The sequence below is a fragment of the Coniophora puteana genome (genome assembly GCF_000271625.1).
Source record: "Coniophora puteana RWD-64-598 SS2 unplaced genomic scaffold CONPUscaffold_21, whole genome shotgun sequence".
In the NCBI taxonomy this organism is placed as follows: domain Eukaryota; kingdom Fungi; phylum Basidiomycota; class Agaricomycetes; order Boletales; family Coniophoraceae; genus Coniophora; species Coniophora puteana.
The window spans coordinates 235409-253911 of NW_006913073.1; the positions used below are offsets into that span (position 1 = coordinate 235409).

At 51.9% G+C, this 18503-nt stretch overlaps 5 protein-coding genes across 5 annotated transcripts; 3 read left to right on the forward strand and 2 right to left on the reverse strand.

Moving 5' to 3' along the window:
• Nucleotides 1-32: 32 nt before the first annotated feature.
• CONPUDRAFT_113637 (ubiquitin-like protein) lies at nucleotides 33-811 on the reverse strand. Its single transcript, XM_007777407.1, has 6 exons — nucleotides 702-811; nucleotides 555-613; nucleotides 460-481; nucleotides 340-398; nucleotides 197-241; nucleotides 33-121 (listed from the first exon to the last, which is right to left on the reverse strand). Exons 1-6 carry the CDS (start codon nucleotides 757-759, stop codon nucleotides 101-103), a joined length of 264 nt encoding a protein of 87 aa, XP_007775597.1. The 5' UTR covers nucleotides 760-811; the 3' UTR covers nucleotides 33-100.
• A 162-nt stretch (nucleotides 812-973) lies between these two features.
• On the forward strand, nucleotides 974-3207 carry CONPUDRAFT_94001 (MFS general substrate transporter; the record flags this gene model as incomplete). The annotated part of the gene is made up of 8 exons (XM_007777408.1): nucleotides 974-1023; nucleotides 1080-1268; nucleotides 1323-1396; nucleotides 1453-2268; nucleotides 2338-2637; nucleotides 2712-2818; nucleotides 2879-3033; nucleotides 3183-3207. 8 exons carry the CDS (start codon nucleotides 974-976, stop codon nucleotides 3205-3207), a joined length of 1716 nt encoding a protein of 571 aa, XP_007775598.1.
• Nucleotides 3208-3732: 525 nt separating this feature from the next.
• CONPUDRAFT_67652 (glycoside hydrolase family 115 protein) lies at nucleotides 3733-8006 on the forward strand (the record flags this gene model as incomplete). The annotated part of the gene is made up of 21 exons (XM_007777326.1): nucleotides 3733-4228; nucleotides 4283-4301; nucleotides 4359-4565; nucleotides 4618-4743; nucleotides 4793-4824; nucleotides 4879-5019; nucleotides 5076-5195; nucleotides 5249-5324; nucleotides 5379-5466; nucleotides 5566-5607; nucleotides 5727-6031; nucleotides 6090-6249; nucleotides 6299-6417; nucleotides 6528-6584; nucleotides 6641-6727; nucleotides 6786-7171; nucleotides 7230-7267; nucleotides 7321-7463; nucleotides 7522-7816; nucleotides 7845-7890; nucleotides 7951-8006. 21 exons carry the CDS (start codon nucleotides 3733-3735, stop codon nucleotides 8004-8006), a joined length of 3039 nt encoding a protein of 1012 aa, XP_007775516.1.
• A 2150-nt stretch (nucleotides 8007-10156) lies between these two features.
• CONPUDRAFT_170253 (uncharacterized protein) lies at nucleotides 10157-11013 on the forward strand (the record flags this gene model as incomplete). Its single annotated transcript, XM_007777409.1, has 3 exons — nucleotides 10157-10649; nucleotides 10710-10817; nucleotides 10870-11013. Exons 1-3 carry the CDS (start codon nucleotides 10602-10604, stop codon nucleotides 11011-11013), a joined length of 300 nt encoding a protein of 99 aa, XP_007775599.1. The 5' UTR covers nucleotides 10157-10601.
• Nucleotides 11014-15557: 4544 nt separating this feature from the next.
• On the reverse strand, nucleotides 15558-17398 carry CONPUDRAFT_85966 (uncharacterized protein). The gene is made up of 13 exons (XM_007777410.1): nucleotides 17334-17398; nucleotides 17241-17273; nucleotides 17155-17174; nucleotides 16985-17093; nucleotides 16895-16923; nucleotides 16822-16832; nucleotides 16751-16767; nucleotides 16616-16685; nucleotides 16507-16566; nucleotides 16314-16454; nucleotides 16050-16257; nucleotides 15926-15983; nucleotides 15558-15868 (listed from the first exon to the last, which is right to left on the reverse strand). The coding sequence occupies exons 8-13, from the start codon at nucleotides 16632-16634 to the stop codon at nucleotides 15647-15649; spliced, it is 708 nt and encodes a 235-aa protein (XP_007775600.1). The 5' UTR covers nucleotides 16635-16685; nucleotides 16751-16767; nucleotides 16822-16832; nucleotides 16895-16923; nucleotides 16985-17093; nucleotides 17155-17174; nucleotides 17241-17273; nucleotides 17334-17398; the 3' UTR covers nucleotides 15558-15646.
• Between the last annotated feature and the right edge of the window lie 1105 nt (nucleotides 17399-18503).

Genomic DNA, 18503 nt, shown 5'->3' on the forward strand with positions numbered 1-18503 from the left:
CCTCGGAGACAAGGCATATGCAGTGTGTGTGAATAGGATGTATTGGCGCGTCGGCGCGCCGGAGTCGTGTTACAGTGAGGAGTAAAGAAGGACAAGATTATCAGATAGCGCTGCCTCCCAACTGGAGTGGGGTTGGGAAGAAGGGTGGTGTGGTGAGCATGGGGGCACCGACGAGGCGCTGAAAGAGGGTGCGTACCTGCTCCAGGTGAGCCTCTATTACATCCTCATCTTCCATTCCGACCTGTGAGAGGTGGAGTAGTCAGCGAGGAATAGAGAGCGCGGTGCGAAGAGGCGCTCGAAAGGCGAGTTGGATAGAGAAGACGAGAAGTGTCGACTCACCCCTGCAGGTGTGTCCGAAGGTTGAAGACGGTTCCCGTCGTGAATGAAGCGAAGCGTTCCTGAAGAGCGTCGTGCATCAGAAAAGGGGACTAATCGCAAAAATGGAGCTGGAAGACCGACCTGGCTGCTTGTTGAAGCGTTTCTAGTGAGCGCGCACAGGGGTCAGCGAACCGCGCGTAGGCTTGGGGTGTGGTGTCGGAGTCGAAGCCACTTACCTCTGCAGCTTCGAAGACCTTCTTAAAGGGCGTGTTGGCCTTCATTTGGATCGTCACACCTGTTCACGAGCGACGCGTTAGTGAGTCCTTCGAGGGTGGCCTGCGCGTGACCCCCAAAACGCCAACGCCAACGAGAAGCGGACGCACTTTCTTGACCGCATGAGACGGTGACACCGATCTTGGGCTTGACATCTTCGTCAGACATGGTTCGTTTTGTGATAGATAAAGGGCTGGATGGGGTGGAGGTGTGGTGCTTGAACGCGATGGAGAAAGGCAAAGGCGCGACGGGTCATCAATTGGTCGGCGTAAGCGCCCGACGCGCCGCACGTGAGTGTACAGCCACATTGAACAGAGCCCTTCCGCTTTGGGCGGTATTGGACGTCACCGTGGGTTGCCCCAGACCACAACATACTCAACTTATGAGCTATAAGAGACGGCTGCGTGGATGGCTTAGCTATGCTTTTGCTAGGTAAGTCAGCTAGAAATAGAGAGAGAGACATGTGCTGATGTAGACCGAACGAACAGCGAGGTCTTCGTCGTGGTTTCGCTTACGCTCTTTCTTCCCATATGCCTCGAACAGTTTGCTAGGGACAACGGGTACCTCGAACCAGAGCGTACAGAGTCATGCTCTTCAAAGGTACCCAGTGCCGAACAGTCTGAAGAGAGATGCGTGGTCAAGCTTGGAGGCGTCTGGATAGATACCGCCAGCTTCAGGTGAGCACCCACTCGCTGTGCACATGCAACCTGCAGTGGCCTGACACAGCAAAGCCTATACGTCTACTCGATCTCTGTCGCCCTCCAAGCGCTCACCGTTATCTCTATGGGAGGTGTCGCAGACCGATGTGCGTCCCAACACTCCTTCGACCCTCTTCTCACCTGTCTCACCACCAACACATAGCTTCGCATCGCAAGTCCGTCCTCCTCATCTTTGGCCTCACCGGCGCCTTCGCCGCGCTTCTCTTCCTCACTCTTCCCTCCTCCTCACCCGTATGGCCACTCGCAGCCCTCCTCGCGATGCTCGCCAACGTCGGCTTCGGCGCCTCGACAGTCGCCATGAATTCATACCTGCCCTCGCTCGCCGCTGCATCGCCCGAGGCCGTTGCCGCCCGCAAAGAGCTCGTACGCGTCGAGGCGCTTGTCGCTGAGATTCCAGAGGACGTCGAGCGACATGCCTTCGAACATGCTGATCACGATCACATACACAACGCTGACGAGGCGGAGGATGACCCGCTACTGGGCCATGAGGGCGACCTTCTCGCGCTCCCGGACGCACAGGCAACGTACGACAAGGCACTGTCCCGCGCGACTGCGCGCATCTCCTCGCTCGGCATAGCGTCCGGCTACGGCGCGGGCATTCTCCTACTCATCGTGTCGCTTGTTCCTGTCACGCTTCTGAAAGGGTCTACGTTCGCGCTCAGACTTGCGATCGGGCTCAGCGGTGCGTGGTGGGCCATATTCTCGATTCCGGCGGCATTGTGGCTGCCTGGTGGGAAGGCTGCCGCCACACGAGGTGCGGGTGCTGAGGCGGGCAACGGGTATGCGTCAGGCAGTGCGAGTGTGGATGGTCGGGTCGACGGGAAACGCGAGAAATGGAGCATAGGCAGCGAGATCAAGGGCGCGTGGAGGAGGCTCGGGGTTATGTTGCGCTGGCGCGAGATCAAGCGTCTGCGGAACACGTTCCACTACCTCGCTGCGTGGTTCCTGCTCTCGGATGGTGCGTACTTCCCATGCTCTGCTGTCTACTCGCTCTATGTGTGCTAACGCACTTCCGCACGTCCCATAGGCTTCACGACAATAACATCCACAGCCATCCTCTTCGCCAAAACATCCCTGCACATGCCGCCCTCCTCGCTCGTGCTCATCGGCGCGCTCACGCCCTCGGCCGGCATCCTCGGCTCGCTCGCCGTCCCGTACATCCAGCGCCGCCTGCACGCCTCGAGCCTGCACATGATGATCGGGCTCGTGGTCATGGTCAGCGCCATCCCCGCGTACGGATGCCTCGGGTTCCTGCCCGTGTTCAGGGACGGAGGCGTCGGCGGGCTGAGGAGCCAGGGTGAGATGTTCGTGTTGGCTGTTTGGTTTGGTGAGTGTTCGCCTGGTCCGTGTGGGCCCAGGGGCAAATGGATTGTTGACTGTGCTGCGCAATTGAATGTGTAGGGTCGGCGTATGGGTCGTTCCAGTCGTACGCGCGCGCGATATATGCGGAGATGCTTCCGCCCGGCGAGGAGGCGCGGTGGTACGGGCTGTTTTCGATTACCGACAAGGTGCGGTGTTCCGCCTTTCTCTTCCTTCGCCTGACGTGTCTAATCTTTCTCGTATGACAGAGCTCGTCCTTCCTCGGCCCGCTCGTCGTCGGCCTCATCTCGGATGCGACGGGAAACATACGATACGCGTTCTTCTTCCTCGTTGTGATGGTCTGGGCAGCCGTGCCGATCCTGCTGAGCGTCGATGTGGAGCGTGGGCGGAGGGATGCGAGGGTGTATGTTGCGGAGGGGATGCCGGATGGTGTGAATGAGTAGGTTTAGTGTACATATCCATAGCGCCGCTATTAGTGCTCAAACTCAAGGTTAATGTTAATCCTTTTTTTCAGTCCATGAGCACCAATGGTCTGATATTTCCATGACATAGCTGTGCGTTCCGAATGATCATATAATGTAAGTGCCAATACCTATAAGCCAAGAAGCAGAAACGAGAGATTTGGAGCGGGACGCTGACCTTATTGTGGGAAAAGAGTTGAAACCCCGACGCTGTTGACGCGAATATTCACATTCTCCTTGCAAACGTCTCTGTCGACTCTTTGTTATGTGATCCAAGGCGCCCGTTACTGTAAGTGGTCAGACTTGCGCTCGAGTATCCCATCATACTAAAATACAGACATCGAAGGACAAAAGTGCACGCTCGTCCATACAGAACTTCTATCAAGCGGGCCGCTATGTTCCGCCTCGACCCGACCAACCTCACGTGGTTGGTAAGAGAAGCCACCTTTCAATTATAAGGTAGCGCGTCTTTGATTTTGCGCTGCTGAACATATCATCCTTCCCGCATGCCGTAATCACGGGTCGTACTCACTGTTGTGGGTAGCGGGCAGTTATAAACGCGCACGGGCAGACTCATGGGGAGCTCGCCAGCTCGTTGTCTGCCCAACCATCTCTCTATACCAGCTCTGGCTCGCATTGCAATGCGCGGCATCAAAGCTCTGCTCGGGCTCGCTGCCCTCATCGGGGGCGCAAGCGCCATTGGGCAGATGAACTGCACCTCCTTCGAGTCGGGCGCTTCTACCTTCCCGATCGTCGCGAGCGGGACGGCTTCGCCAATCTACGTTTCTTCGGAAGACTGGCTCGGCGTGCAACGCGCGGCGACAGACTTTGCAGAGGACATCGAGCGCGTAACGGGCGTCAAGCCTGCGCTCAACAACGTTACCGCCACGAACGTCTCTTCTGCGGTTCCGGCGGGCACGCAGCCTATCATCGTCGGAACGCTCGGGATGTCGCCGCTTATCGACCAGATCGTCAATAATACGGGGTTGGACGTGTCCTCGGTGGAGAACCAGTGGGAGGCGTTCATGACGCGTGTCGTTGAGAACCCTCTTCCGGGCGTGTCGAGCGCGTATGTAATGATTGGCGCTGACAAGAGAGGTTCGATATACGCTATGTACGACCATTCCGAGCAGTTCGGTGTGTCTCGTTCTCTACTCCTGGGGTATAATTCGCTCATGCGTCTTCTTACAGGTGTTTCTCCTTGGTACTGGTAGGCATCGAGAACATCGCCTCGCTAGCTCAGCTCGCTAAAGCATTTTACCACCAGGTGGGCAGACGTCCCCACGACGCAGCACGCGGAGCTCTACGTCTCCCAGGCAGGGTGCTACCACGGGAGTCCCACGGTGAAATACCGGGGTATCTTCCTAAATGATGAGCAGCCCGCTCTCGAGAACTGGGCGATGCACTACTTCTCCAATGGCACGGGCGCCTACTACACCGGGTCGCCCTTCAACTCAGATTTCTATCGTACTTTGTAAGTTTCTCCATCATGTCTGGTTTGACGAGATTCTAACGGGTGCTTACAGGTTTGAGCTTATTCTGCGAATCAAGGGCAACTACCTATGGCCAGCGATGTGGGCTAGCGCCTTTGGCGTCGATGACCCGCTCAATCAATACTATGCAGACATGTACGGTGTGGTCATGGGCACTAGGTAAGATACGTCCCGACGTTATACGTGACATCCTTACCTGGCGTTGTAGCCACGAAGAGCCCATCATGCGCTCGCTCCCAGGTAAGATGACCATGCGAAAACACGCGTCATGAGTTAACTTTGACCTCTATTCAGTCGAATGGGACCTCTTCGGTACTGGCCCATACGATTACGTCGCGAACAAGCAAAATATCTATGATTTCTGGATCGCCGGAGCGAAGCGTGGTGCGCCGTACGAGAATATCTACACGATGGGCATGCGAGGCCTCGGCGACTGTAGGTCTCTCCATTGTAGTTTCGAGGCACCTTATTGACGAAAACACGGATTGCAGTACCACTCGGCGATACCATCGATACCTCTTTGCTCGAGGGGATTGTGTCAGACCAGAGACAGATTCTGACGGACTATGTCAACCAGAACGTTACGGCGATTCCGCAGATGTGGTGCCTCTGTAAGTCCAATAGTCGTTCAGTGTACGCATCCCTTACCTAACTTTCTGTTCAGACAAAGAGGTCCTAGGCTACTACGAGGATGGGATGACTGTCCCCGAAGATGTCACCTTACTCTGGACGGACGACTCGTACGTTTTCTGGAACTCGACTTCGAGTTGGATGTTATTCACTTCACTTAATAGCTGGGGAAACAATGAGCGTTACCCGCTATACAACGAGACCGGCAGGTCTGGTGGTGCTGGCATTTATTACCACGTAAGCTATGAAAATGTCTCATGACTCTCCATCTTAACGACACTTTGGGTTGCAGTATGACTATGTAAGCACAGCAGATCTTTATTCGCTGACGTATTTCTCAGCGATGTTCAGGTAGGAACACCGAGAAACTACAAGTGGATCACGGTAAGTACTGTTCCATGTTCTACGCAAGCTAGGCCGCTGAGGAGGGTCCGCAGAGTAGTCAGATGGAGAAGGTTCGACCCGCAGCTCGCTTTGAACTATCCTGAATTAACTTGTCTCACCACATGCAGACATACAATCAAATGTCGCTCGCCGTCGAGCGCAACGCGACCCGCATCTGGATCCTCAACGTCGGCGACCTGAAGGGGTACGAGATGCCGATCGAGTATTTCATGGGCCTCGGCTGGGACTCGACGATCTGGAACCAGGATAACGTCTACTCGTTCGTCACAAGCTGGGCTGCGCGCGAGTTCGGGCTCGATGACGACGACCGAGAGGCGGTTGCAAGTATTATTCATAATCTCACGAGGTACAACTCGCGGGTGAAGCCGGAATTGGTGAACTCTACGACGTACAGTTTGACAAGCTACCGCGAGTGAGATATCCACCGATCTGTGTTGTTGATGGGTGTCGCTTACTACCGTGGCGTGTAGGGCTGAGACGATGCTCACCGATTGGGAGTCCCTGTTGAACGAGTCGACGCGAATCTACGACAGCCTTTCGGCCGAGAAACAGCCGGCGTACTTCGAGCTTGTTCATCACCCTGTCATGGCCAGCTCTACCGTGAACTGGATGTGGATTTACGCTGGAATGGTAACCTTATTTTTTGGTGTTGATGGACTAGTCGCTAACTCCGTCTCAGAATAACCTCCTTGCTTCGCAAGCTCGCGTAGGTGCGAACGATTACTTCACCAAGGTGCAAGGATTGTTCCAACAGAACTATGATATTGAGGAGATGTACCATACAATTTTGGATGGTACGTACTCCGTCTAAGTTTGCGGCGTCAACGGCTTATAGTCTGAACTTTAGGAAAATGGGACCAGTAAGCATGTGTGATGTTCGCCGACTGGGGAGTACTAACTGCGTGTAGCATCATGGACCAGACTAACTCGATGTACTACTACTGGCAGCAGCCGATGCAGGACACGTAAGTCTCATTTATCTCTCGAGGTTCGAAGGAAAAGCTGAAATCAAACTCTTCAGCATGCCTATGGTCACGTGGGTGCAGCAGCGAAAGGCAAACATTGCCGGTGTCATGCGGATCACCCCCGAGGAGAGCAGCGGTGCCTGGTGAGTAACTCTCATGCTCCATATACATGAGATAAAACGCGATTCAACGTTGATTCAGGCCAGGAGACAACGAGAACGACTGTGCTCAAGGTTACAGCTGCCCCGATCCGACCGTATACCTCGACCCTTATCTCCCATTCGGGAGTAAATACGTTGATGTCGGATTGGGCGGCTCGGAGAACTTCAGCTTTACGGTCACATCCAATGCTAGTTGGATCACAGTCTCTCCATCCGGAGGATCCATCTCGCTGTCTAATCTTGAGCAGCGCGTGTACGTGAGCGTCAATGACTGGAGCCAGGTTTCGGGCAATCAGTCTGCTCTTGTGAATTTCACCACGACGGGGCTGGACGTGACGGATACGAGCCTTCAGAACACCACGAACACATTGACTGTGCCGGTGACCTTTGTCGCAAACCACACGCAGCCAGCTTCAAATTTCACTGGTACGTCCTTTGAGTGTGATTTTCCCGGTAACGAAACTGAAACTGAGATCTCGATCAGGCTTTGTCGAAGGTGATGGCGTAATTTCTATTGATGCGGTAAGTCGCCGTCCCAATTCAACCCTACACAGATCAATCTAATCAAACTGCAGGCGCACACCTCCAGCAACACGTCTGTGGCTGGTATAACGTGGACTGAACTTCCCGGGTATGGTCGGACGCTGTCAGGAGTCACGCCGATGCCTCGTACCGCGGATAACAACACCAACTTCACCGCTGGAGCTGGTCCTTCTGCGTAAGCTCCTATCATTACTTCTGCTAATTCTTCTCATGTGTGCTCACATATGTGATAGACGCTACGATTTCTATAACTTCAACACCATTGGCCAGGAGGGTAACATCACCATCACGGCCTACCTCGGTGTGATTCTCAACGCGAACGGCAACGATCGTCCTGCCGCGTTTGCGCTGCAAGTGGACGATAGTGAACCACAGACGGAATACTATGCACCATCAGCGACTCCTGGGTCGCAGCCGCCCGAGTGGAATGACTGGGTTGCGCAGAACACGATCACGACTCAGACCAACTTTACTGCTTGGCCTGGCGCACATTCTCTTACGGCAAGTCACTTATTGTGCTCATATTCAGTCCTCGACGCTGATGATGTACATCTAGCTTTGGATGGTTGAACCTGCTGTTATCGTGGAACGCATTGTCATTGGTGAGACACGACCCGTTAGCCCATCTCAGAGAAATCATTCACTGACGCGGACCCTTATAGACACGGGCGGCCTACTTCCGAGTTACCTGGGTCCTCCAGAGAGCGTCCGAGTGTAGAGGTTAAATTCAGGATATCGATATCTGCGCACAAACAATCATTTCAATGGACAAATATAAACTTAATCCAGATGCGCGTAAAGCAAAAGGATGCGACGCGAGTTCCAACTTTTCTCGTGTAATCATCGCATCAAGTACGAGATAGAGAGGTAAGAAAAATATGATATGGCCGCGAAGATGGATGAGAAATAACGTTTTGGCACCTCGCGTTGGAAGTTACAGTGGGTTTCTGACTGATGCATAGTCGCCCTTACGCTCGATCACCGCTTTCTAAGTCATACATATGATCTATAAGGGCTAATCGCACAATCGTCTATGTATGATCTATCACCCGGCGCCCAGAAGGAAGTTGAAATACACAAATCTTCGTAAGACGTTCTAAGTCACAGGATCGACAGCCTTTGCAACTATGTACGGCTCATACCATTTCTCCATAATTGACGCATACAAACTCCAGTTATGAAACCACATCTTCCATTCAACCCACTCAATCTCAAGCTCCTTTGCGAGTCGAGCAAGCCAACCCTTTTTTCCCTCGCTAGGTGGTTCGTCCCCGTAACAGAGTATGAGGGAGACAAGCAGGTGCGTAATCCGCCGCAAGGCCAACGCCAGATGGTTTCGTAGATCATCTCCGGTATTCCAACTTAGAGCAAGATGACGAAGCGAGGGGAACGCGTAGCCAATGTTGGACGTTCTTATGCGTGGTATGCTGTATTGAGGAAACTCCAGGCTCGTAAGGCTGAGGATACGCAGATGAGAATGGATCAGGGGCCCGCCAGCGTCTCCGTCTCCGGTGAGCTTTATCACTCTGCTCTTAATAATGAAAACCTCCAGTACGGGTACGCTCGTAGAGAGGCGCAACCACATAGAGTCGTCCGCGATGTCGACACCTTCCACGACGAGGCATTTAAGGCAATTCCACTGCAGTTGGAAGATGGAGCCATGGTTCACAGTCGGCAAGAATTCAGAGACGAAGTAGAGGTGTGTGAGCTGGGTGATCAAGTGAGGTGCTATACGAGCGAGCATATCTGGCGTATCTGTCCCTCCATCTTCGACAAACTTGAGTGACATTGAGCGCTACGCTGCGACCGCGCTCAAACTCGTATTGAACAGGGGCCGGGCAGTCAATGTCGCTGGCGAAGTCGACTTCGATGGCTGAGGATAGTATGAATGTTTGAGACAGTATCTCGTTTGGAAGTCGAACAATCGCAGAGACTAGTCTTGCATTTTTTCGTTCGTGAGCTTCGAGCTTTCTTCTGTCCTCTGATAAGTTGGCGAGGATAGTATCGATGCCGGCGATCATCTCCATGAGCCTGCTTGAGACAGTCCAAACATCGCCAAATTCATCATTTGCAACCGGATTATTTGTACTGAAGAGTTTTTCCCACTTAAAGTTGCTGATCTATCATTGATACTTGGATGAAAATTGACGCGCGAAGATGTTAATATGTTACCTACCGCTGCTTGGACCTCCAAAGCAATGCTAGGAAGCTACGATTGACAATGATGAGTATAAGTCATCAGATACCAGGCGTGTCGTAGCTGGTGTACACACCCGAACAACTATCTGCACTCATCAAAGCTGCCGAGGCGTTCTACAGCGACGTCCAGGGGGAGTCAGATCAGGATAAGGCAGCCCATATAGTATTTTGCTGCCCACCACCTACTTTCCAGGTATGTCAGAGCTTCTCATTCATGCTCTCGGTCTCATCCTACACCGCCTACCCACGCGTTCCTCTCTCGGAAGCCGAGTCCACTCATCATCACATTCTACAACGGCCCCGAAGATGACGCCGAGAAGAAGTTTACCCCTTTCCTCGAACTGGGCCCTGTCGATTTGGCCGCGATTAGCCCTCAGCTAGGCGACTCAATGCCGCGACTCAGGGAGTACTGGGAGGTCAATGCGTTCCAAGACGGTTTCACGACTCCCGGTGATCGTAAAGCGTACAAGGCGGCGAAGTTCACGCACTTTGATGTTGAGATGTTCCAGGGTCTGTTCGACAAGTTTGGGGAGCTCGTGAAGAAGCACCCAGACACTGTTAGGTACGTTGCTTTTACATCTTCTAAGCCGTGCTTCGGATAAGAAGGTTTAACTCTCTGGTAGGTCATGTATCGCAGTAGAGCTTTACCCGCAGCAAAAGATTATGGAGGTGGCACCGGACGCAACAGCCTACGCGGGGCGCATCAGTAAAAGCGCTAATTTCTTGCCGGGCTTGCCAAGCTTGTGAGCTTGCCGACAAGCCGACAAGACACTGTTTGCATAAAGGTCTATAGGCTGGCTGCAAAAACATTCTAGAACATACACTGATGGTGTTTGCGTCTCAACACTGATTTCCGAAGTCAGAACACGGCCTGTGGACGTCTTAAATAACTAAACTGAGGCGACTTGTTTGACTTGCAGGCGCTTGTCCGCGTAATCTCCACGTTGCCGAAGATCGCCTTGTCGCAAAAATAGACTTACATTGTCGGGCTTGGCGTCTTGGGCATATTATTGCCTTGCCGGAGCTTGTGCAGGGTTGCACAAGGTTGTACAAGCCCCGACAAGATTTTTTCATAGTTACTGATGGCCGGGCGAAGGGGTGCAACGTGCTTATCATGCCCCGATGGACGAACTCGTCCTCGCAACTTGATAAAGACTCTGAGGTGAGACATTCCTTAATAACAGGGATCAAGGCATGTTCCGATGTTTCTGTTGTTACATAGATGCTTGCGTGGGCGCGTCAGCTCGCGAGCGACGTGTCACAAGCTCAAGCCAGGCACGCCTCTGTTCTCTCTCAACCTGGAGCAGAAGGTTTCCAGAACGCCCCCGTTGTGCGTCGTTTTCTCCCACTGAATAACCTCTTGTACTAACGGGCTCATTCAGTATTCAAACTACGCAACGGGCGACGAACGCTCATCATTGATGTTCGGAGACAACTACCCACGACTACAACACATCAAAGCCAAGTACGACCGGAACAACGTATTCAACAAATGGTTCCCCATCACGCCCGATGCATCAGCATAGCCCACAAAGCTGAACAGGCATTTTTGAAAGGTACTGTTGGTTGGCAGGCTAAGGGTATCATCTGGATCTAAGGTTCCATCGCTGCGTGTTGACTTGACTCGCCCGTTTCCAGCGACGATGCGGCGCCGAGTTGAAACACGGCCATGCTAACCTCCGTGCTTCCCAGCTGTCTTTCCCTGACATCCTGCTCGTGCTGCTTCCGCAAACTAAGAATCATCCACGGGCCGATCATTGTGATGAACGTGATTTGTAGTATGTACTCGATGTTCCAATATATGATAGCCTACAACTCAGTGGCGTGAGTGATTGGCACAGCGTAAGAACACGGGGGAACTGTACCGGGAGGACTGTTGGCGGTACAGACGTGAAGCAATTGCCGAAGAGCTCAAGGAAAGCACTGAACATTACATTGAGCGCACGTAGAAGTCGATGAGTCAAAACTTACACAAAGAAGTAGATGAGGTTATCGCGCACTACGATGGATACGATGCACTTGGTCGAGTCGGCAGGGTGCCTCCAAAAGTCTCGCGGTACATTCTTGAAAGCGAAACGCACGGCCAGACCACACAGAACGAACTCATAGGCTAACAAGGCACTGTTTGCCACCGGTGAAGTCCAAGCCAGATTCTCAGACGTCCCCGTAGCTACATAAAGATCAATGTATCTGAATATGTACCTGGTAGTCAGAGAAATGGACTTTACTAGTCGAGACCCAGTTCAAGATACCTGTCGTCCAGCCAATGGTCTGTGCTACTAAAAACCCTGCGAGAAGACAGTAACCTAGCCCTTGGTGCATCTGGTGTGAGAATTCGAGCGCGAGTGTGAGGGGAGAAAGGCGCTGGCAAACGCGATAGCGCTACGATAAGATTGCGACGGGTATATGTACATCACGGAATAGCTGCCGAAACGTAGAAAAAGTTATAATGTCACTGAAGATAAGATAAATGCTGGCAAGGTACGCAAATCGTATGGTCTGATGCTCGTCATCTGTACCCGTGTATCTACGAAATTCCAACACACCCCCGCGAGCGAAGAACATAGGATAGATAAATAAACAAAAGGAGCGACGAAGCAATCACGAAAATAAATAAAATATCAAACGGAAGCGAAACGTACGTGGGCGGTACACCCCCGCAAGCCTAGAAGGCATCATCTGAATTGTCCTCGTAGAGAACGGCGCCGGCATAGCCGGTTGCGGGCTTCTTTGCAGACGGGGCAGGCGACGCTGCGGGCGGGGCATCAGGGTCAACCGTGGGGCAGTTGAGCTGGTAATGGCCCTTCTCGCCGCAGGTGTAGCACGTAATGTGCGAGAGGCCGAGGCGGCGTGACCCAGGGGTGGCGGTGCGAGCGGACTGCGATGCGGTAGCGGCCGGCCGGCGGATAATGCGATGGGGAGCGTAGGCAGCGACCATGGCAGTGTCGAGCTCGGCATCGTCATCGGTATTGTCGGCGACAATGCGGGACTCCTCGTTCAAGAGGCGAGTGATGACGGAGTCGAGGGTGAGGGTATCGGCAGGGGTGGAATCGAGAGCGACGACAAAGGTGCGATACGCACGGGGGAGGCCCATCGTCAGCACTAAGATGAGGTCTTCATCCTCGACGTTGACGCTGATTGCGCGGAGCTGGAAAGCGACGGCGCGGACGGCGGCGATCCAGTCAGACATTGACTGCTCTTCGGGCTTCATGCGCATGGTAAGGAAACGGCGGCGGAGGGCGAGACGAGAGGCGAGGCCTCGGGCACGGTGAATGCGTTCGAGTTCAGTGTAGATATCGATGGCGAAGGTATCGGTCATGTGGGCAAGTTGGTCGACTTCGACGTTGAGGATGAGTTCGGCACGGGCTTCATCATTCTTGCGCTTCCAGGCTCTCATGGCGGCGGAGTTCGGCCCAGTCGTGGGCATTGGCACATCACCTGACACGACGTCCCAGACGCCCTTGCGGATGAGCAGGGCCTGGATGAGCACGACCCATATCTCGTAGTTCTTGTTGTTGAGCTTCAGGATGGACTTGTCGGGCATGGCGGCGGTGGCGGTGTGGATAGGGGCGACGACGAAAGCGGCAAGCAAACAGTGCAACGGCGGAGCAGCAACAACGGCGGTGACGACGGCGGGGAAACAGCACGAGGGGAGTAACGAGCGACGGCGGGTGGTGTTCGGCGACCACGGGCGCAGGGGACAACGGCAACGGCGGCGACAAGCGACGAGAAACGACGGCAGCGGGTATTCGGCGACCCTTGGCGCGCGAGAGACGAAAAGCGAGAGAGAGCGAGCGACGAGTTTTGAGTCCAGGGGACTATCGCGTTTGTGTGAGAATTCGAGCGCGAGTGTGAGGGGAGAAAGGCGCTGGCAAACGCGATAGCGCTACGATAAGATTGCGACGGGTATATGTACATCACGGAATAGCTGCCGAAACGTAGAAAAAGTTATAATGTCACTGAAGATAAGATAAATGCTGGCAAGGTACGCAAATCGTATGGTCTGATGCTCGTCATCTGTACCCGTGTATCTACGAAATTCCAACATCTGGAAGATCAGATACACCCGCAGAGATAACAACCCTACGTATATAATTAGTCACATCAATAATCTCTCCGGATTTGCGCTCACACCTTGAAGTACCATAATTATTATGTCTTGACTGATTTGCCCCACGAGAGAGTCAGCTATGGCTGCCTTGCTTTAGTAAAAAGCACGGTAGCGCAGAACTTCAAGGTGGCTCACTCCTAAGCAACATAAGCAGCAGTATTAAAGCAAGATTCAGCATTTATTTGAACCTACCCATCACGTACAATGCCGACTAGGATGTCTCAGTAAATGCTTGTCCGATACATGTTTTTGAAGGCGATTACCTAGCAATGACCTGATAATAGTAATGGCCTCGGTTGATGTCGTAGTTAACGGCCAGGAATGTAGCTTACACGGCATATACGAAACCCAGATACCGAAGCTGAAAGAATATCTCTTCTTAAAAACGGGATGCACTTGGCGAAGTGGCTAAACGCTACTCACCAAACCATACACGAGGGTGATCCAAGTCCATTGCGCGACCTAAAAGCTTCATCAGCAAACCATGGCGTTCCTTCTTGTTCTGTTTATTTTACCCATATCAGGGCGACCTGTGAACGTGTGAATACTGATCAATGCTGCTTGCAAGCTAGCAGCAATACGCACTTCAAGGTCAAGGTTAAGCACTATCAACAGTATGGTCAGGGTTTAAAACCAGTTCTAGAGAACGTTACTCACAATAGTCGTAAGACATAAGAGCGAAACCAGCCACTACGAAGTCAAGCATTAATGGTGCCGGTGACGTCGTTTCTGAGCGAGCTGAAAACACTCGCCTACTCCGTTAACTATGCTGATATGATACCATTGTGCGGGGAAATCCTCGACCGACATAGTGGGCTGGTATAGGCTAAGAAGAAGTGGGGGATGATGAACCTTGGATGAACCTGACAATACACCAAATTGCCGCTTTAATAGTAGTATGGGGTATCGTCAGTCAATCCGTAAGTTGACTGTTGACTACTGTAAACAGTACAAACACACGGGTTCCATCAGACATCCTGCGTCAACATAAGCGGGCTATATGCGATTGGGACTCAGTTTCCCGGAGGAAGGCGTATATGTGATGGCATCTTGACGTTTCTTCCGTTCTACAACCTTTGCGTGTCTACAGGACTCATGACACTCGGTATGGATATAAGCTTACCTATAAGCGAAGTACAATGGTCAGGCGTAGGGTTTCCTTGAGTCTCGAAAGCTTGATGTAGATGACCGGCTCTGCTTATAGTAGCCGCGGACAAATTGAATCACCTCGTTCGAGCTTCGTCGACATCTTGACACAATTCGGCCCTGAAAAGCACCCAATTGGCTTGCGTTGCCCTGATTTTATTGGATCGCGGACTACCGAATAAAGACCTCTCTGTCTCTTGGTATCAGCGAATGGACCATGTGCTCTACCTAGCGAATGCCAGAGTTCGAGTATATTATGTAAGTAACGTTCGCAGATGTCAGTACTTAAAATGGCTGCTTACCCTCTCTCGCTCGTGGTAAAAGTAACCGAGGTTGAGGCTGGCCTTTACCGCGTGTATAGCTCCGTCCTTCTCTACATCTCCTACTCTACTCCGCACCCGGGCCACTCCCTACTCGCTACCGTGACACCCGCGTCTTGCGGCGTTACAGGAATCTCGGGGTTCAAACAGATCATTCGTTTGCATATCAACTGGAGGGTGTATTGCCCTACAGGCTACGGCGTCCATGTATGTGAAGCCCCACGTCACGGTCATGCTTATGCGTACCCATTGGCTTCTGTTACCCAGCCTGGATGTCTGTATCTGCCAATGATTAAGCATCCCCTACGCTCCTGTAGTCCACTAACTCCCGCGGCGATATCGTGCACTTCATCATCAGTTCTGAGACTCAAACCTTACGTTTACTGTTTTGTGACGAATTACATCTCGATCATGAGATATTTAGATGATCTTGGAGGTCCCTCCGAGAACTTACTGTTTAATCCTCAGCTGGTGCAATTGCAGAGCTTGCGCACTAAGTGAGTTTTGCTATGGACGAGCAATCGTTACATCATGTAAATCGTGAACCCGTACATTATAGATTCCATTCATTCGACGTGCAGACTAAACACGATTTACATCCCAGTCTGACACAGCTGTTTCCTCGGTGTCGGTAGACGGTATAATCCCCCTTCGGAACATGAGGTCACTCAGCTCGATATCTCTGGACGTACGTCCATCCAAGTCGATCTTGTTTCGTCTTCGTAAGTCGAGGATCATCCACGGGCCAGTCATGGTCAGAAACATGACCTGCAGGATATGTTCTATACCCCAGTATGCGAGAGCCTATAAGACAGAACGATGAGTGAGTTATGAAAACAGGGAAGAACGATATCTACGCACCGTGTCTATGGGCATGACCCTGTTTGAGAAAATGTTACCAATCAGTTCGGTGAGAGCACTAAGGTTTACGATTAGCACATTTAAACGTCATGAATGTGAGTTTAGCTCGCGAAAATCAACATACACAAAAAAGTAGATGAGATTGTCGCGGACAGTGACTGATGCGACCATTCTCGTAGACTTAGCGGGATCCCGCCAAAAACCGCGTGGGAGGTGCTTGAGAGCATAGTATAGCGCCAGTACGCTGAGAAGAATCTCGTAGGCTAAAAGTGCTGAGCTTCCAGCCGGCGAAGTCCACTCCAAGCCGGCCAAGCTATACGCGTGTCCGTCCGCTATGCAATATAGTCTAGCTTGGCAGTGACCAACGGCACGGAAGGATGATACTCACCGAACTCACGGGGAATAACCACCCAGTAGAAGATGCTGGCGATGAGGTTCGTTGCTTGTGCCAAGAAGTACGTGCAGAGGAGGAAGTAACGAAGCTTCTCGTCTTTGCCGAACAAGATCCACACCCTCAGGGATAGCATCCCTATAGTTGGTCGGTAAACGCGAACTGAGATGCGGGATACACTATGGCTTACCTTGCAGTAAGATGACTAGAAGGTTCTGGCTGATCAGTTGAATAAGAAAGACAGAAGCAGCTACGCAAAATCAGTCTATGTTTTAGTAGCGCTATAGCAGCGAACTTACAACTTTTCAGATTGAGCATGTGGAGTAGAGGTTCTGAAAATAAGGCCACATTGTATAGCGAGACTTACTTCTGGTGAACAATTCATCTCTGTGAGAACCGGTCTGTGAGCTTTGCTTGCAAACATCATTACTCACTGAGCATCGAATACTAGCTTCAAACAAGCAAGTTAGATAGGAACGATTCCGGGTGTTTACTGAGGGCTCACCCAGTAACGTCCTATCAAGCAAGATCATCGTACATCTGAGTTACGCCAACCAGGTGGGAAGCGACCGACTTACACGGCGTATAGGAGACCAACGTAGCGAAGCTGGATGTTGACATCACCAGTTTGAACGGTTCCGGGTGTGGAAGATAGGCGGCGGACTCACCAAGACATAGACGAAGGTCATCGAGGCGAACTTTCTACCCTGTATCGACTTCTCAACAATAGTACTACTCCCATACTCCAGCTTCTTGACCTACCCATATTAGCTGAAACTATAACGCGATATGAAGTCAAGTCAGCTGAGTCCAAGAATCACACACAATGCAACCTTACTTCGAGATCGAGATTGAGCACTGGCAAAGAATAGAGCTTGGTCAGGTCGTGTGATTATAGCAAAAGACGTGGCAAATTTTACGCACAATAGTTATAGAACGCCAAAGTCAAGCCAGCAGCTATGTGATTGGCTCTGATTAGACAAAGGATACGATGCATGCGATGCTCAAAAGGCTGACCGACTCCATTGGTGTTGCGGATGCCAAAATTCTCGGCCCAAACACCGCTACCAAGTGAACATGACATGGGGTGGTGCGCCGACGAAGATAGTCCACCACATCTTGTTATATGACACGGAAACTCCCTGTTTACCGTTGTCATGTGCTGCCGTGAGCGGCGGCGCGGACTCTCCCAGGTCTCAATGCGGAAGACATGCGCCAGATCAATCTCTGGAAGTAAAATACAAATTCTCACATGATGAGATCGGGGTCGATCCGAAGTGTTCAACGGAGGCATAGCTTCCGCTAGCCTGAACATTGAACGAGTTTTAAGGTCCTGCGGGACAGCATAACGTGGTACTTTGCTCGGAAAGAGCAATAACACAGAGGCTATTGCAGTAATTACGCGTGTGAATGTCGGGGAACAGAGAAATGATTGCGACCTTGTTGAGATCTTCTCTTTTCGCGCGTTATGCATAGCAAAGAGCCCACCGCTGATTTGCTGCCAATCATTCCGGCCAATAGACCGAATGAACTTATTGAATTTAGACCGAGTGAAAATGCTTCTTCATCGTCTATCCACGCGGACTCATTGTCAGAGATCGAGAGAGATGACAACAACCATGTGCGGCACTGCCCTGTGATGCGGGGATAATGTGCTGCATTAGAGACACATTCGGTAATCCGCGCTCAGCTGAAACACCAGTTGCCAGTGTAGCGGCTTTGTACCTTAGGCCTTAACTATCTATGGAATGAGGCTCGGTCCAAAAATTATAGTTTGGGGATCATGTGCACCTCCGTCAATACAAATGGATCAGAGTGGACATCTGTCCTTGCGTCTTTGACAATGTTCAAGCAGCTCGAGCAGGGGCTATTGGTAGAACTACGTGCGATACGGATGTTGCTCCGCTCAAGCCCCTCTTCAGGATGGCGCTGACGTACCAATATCAATGAATTCTCAACGGGAATGAAGAGAGCTTATTGAATAAAAAGGGGGTGGCAACTCGCGCTGGCCGACATGCATTGATAATGAACACGGAAATGTTTCGGGTTATGCACGACTGTCAAAGATGAGAATGTGCGATCAAGGGTGCACCCATACATACCCATGCTACCTGGTCAATGCATCAAAACATGAAATTGACGTTTGACTATGAAAATGATCGAGGGACTGCCAACGCTTGTGCGCTA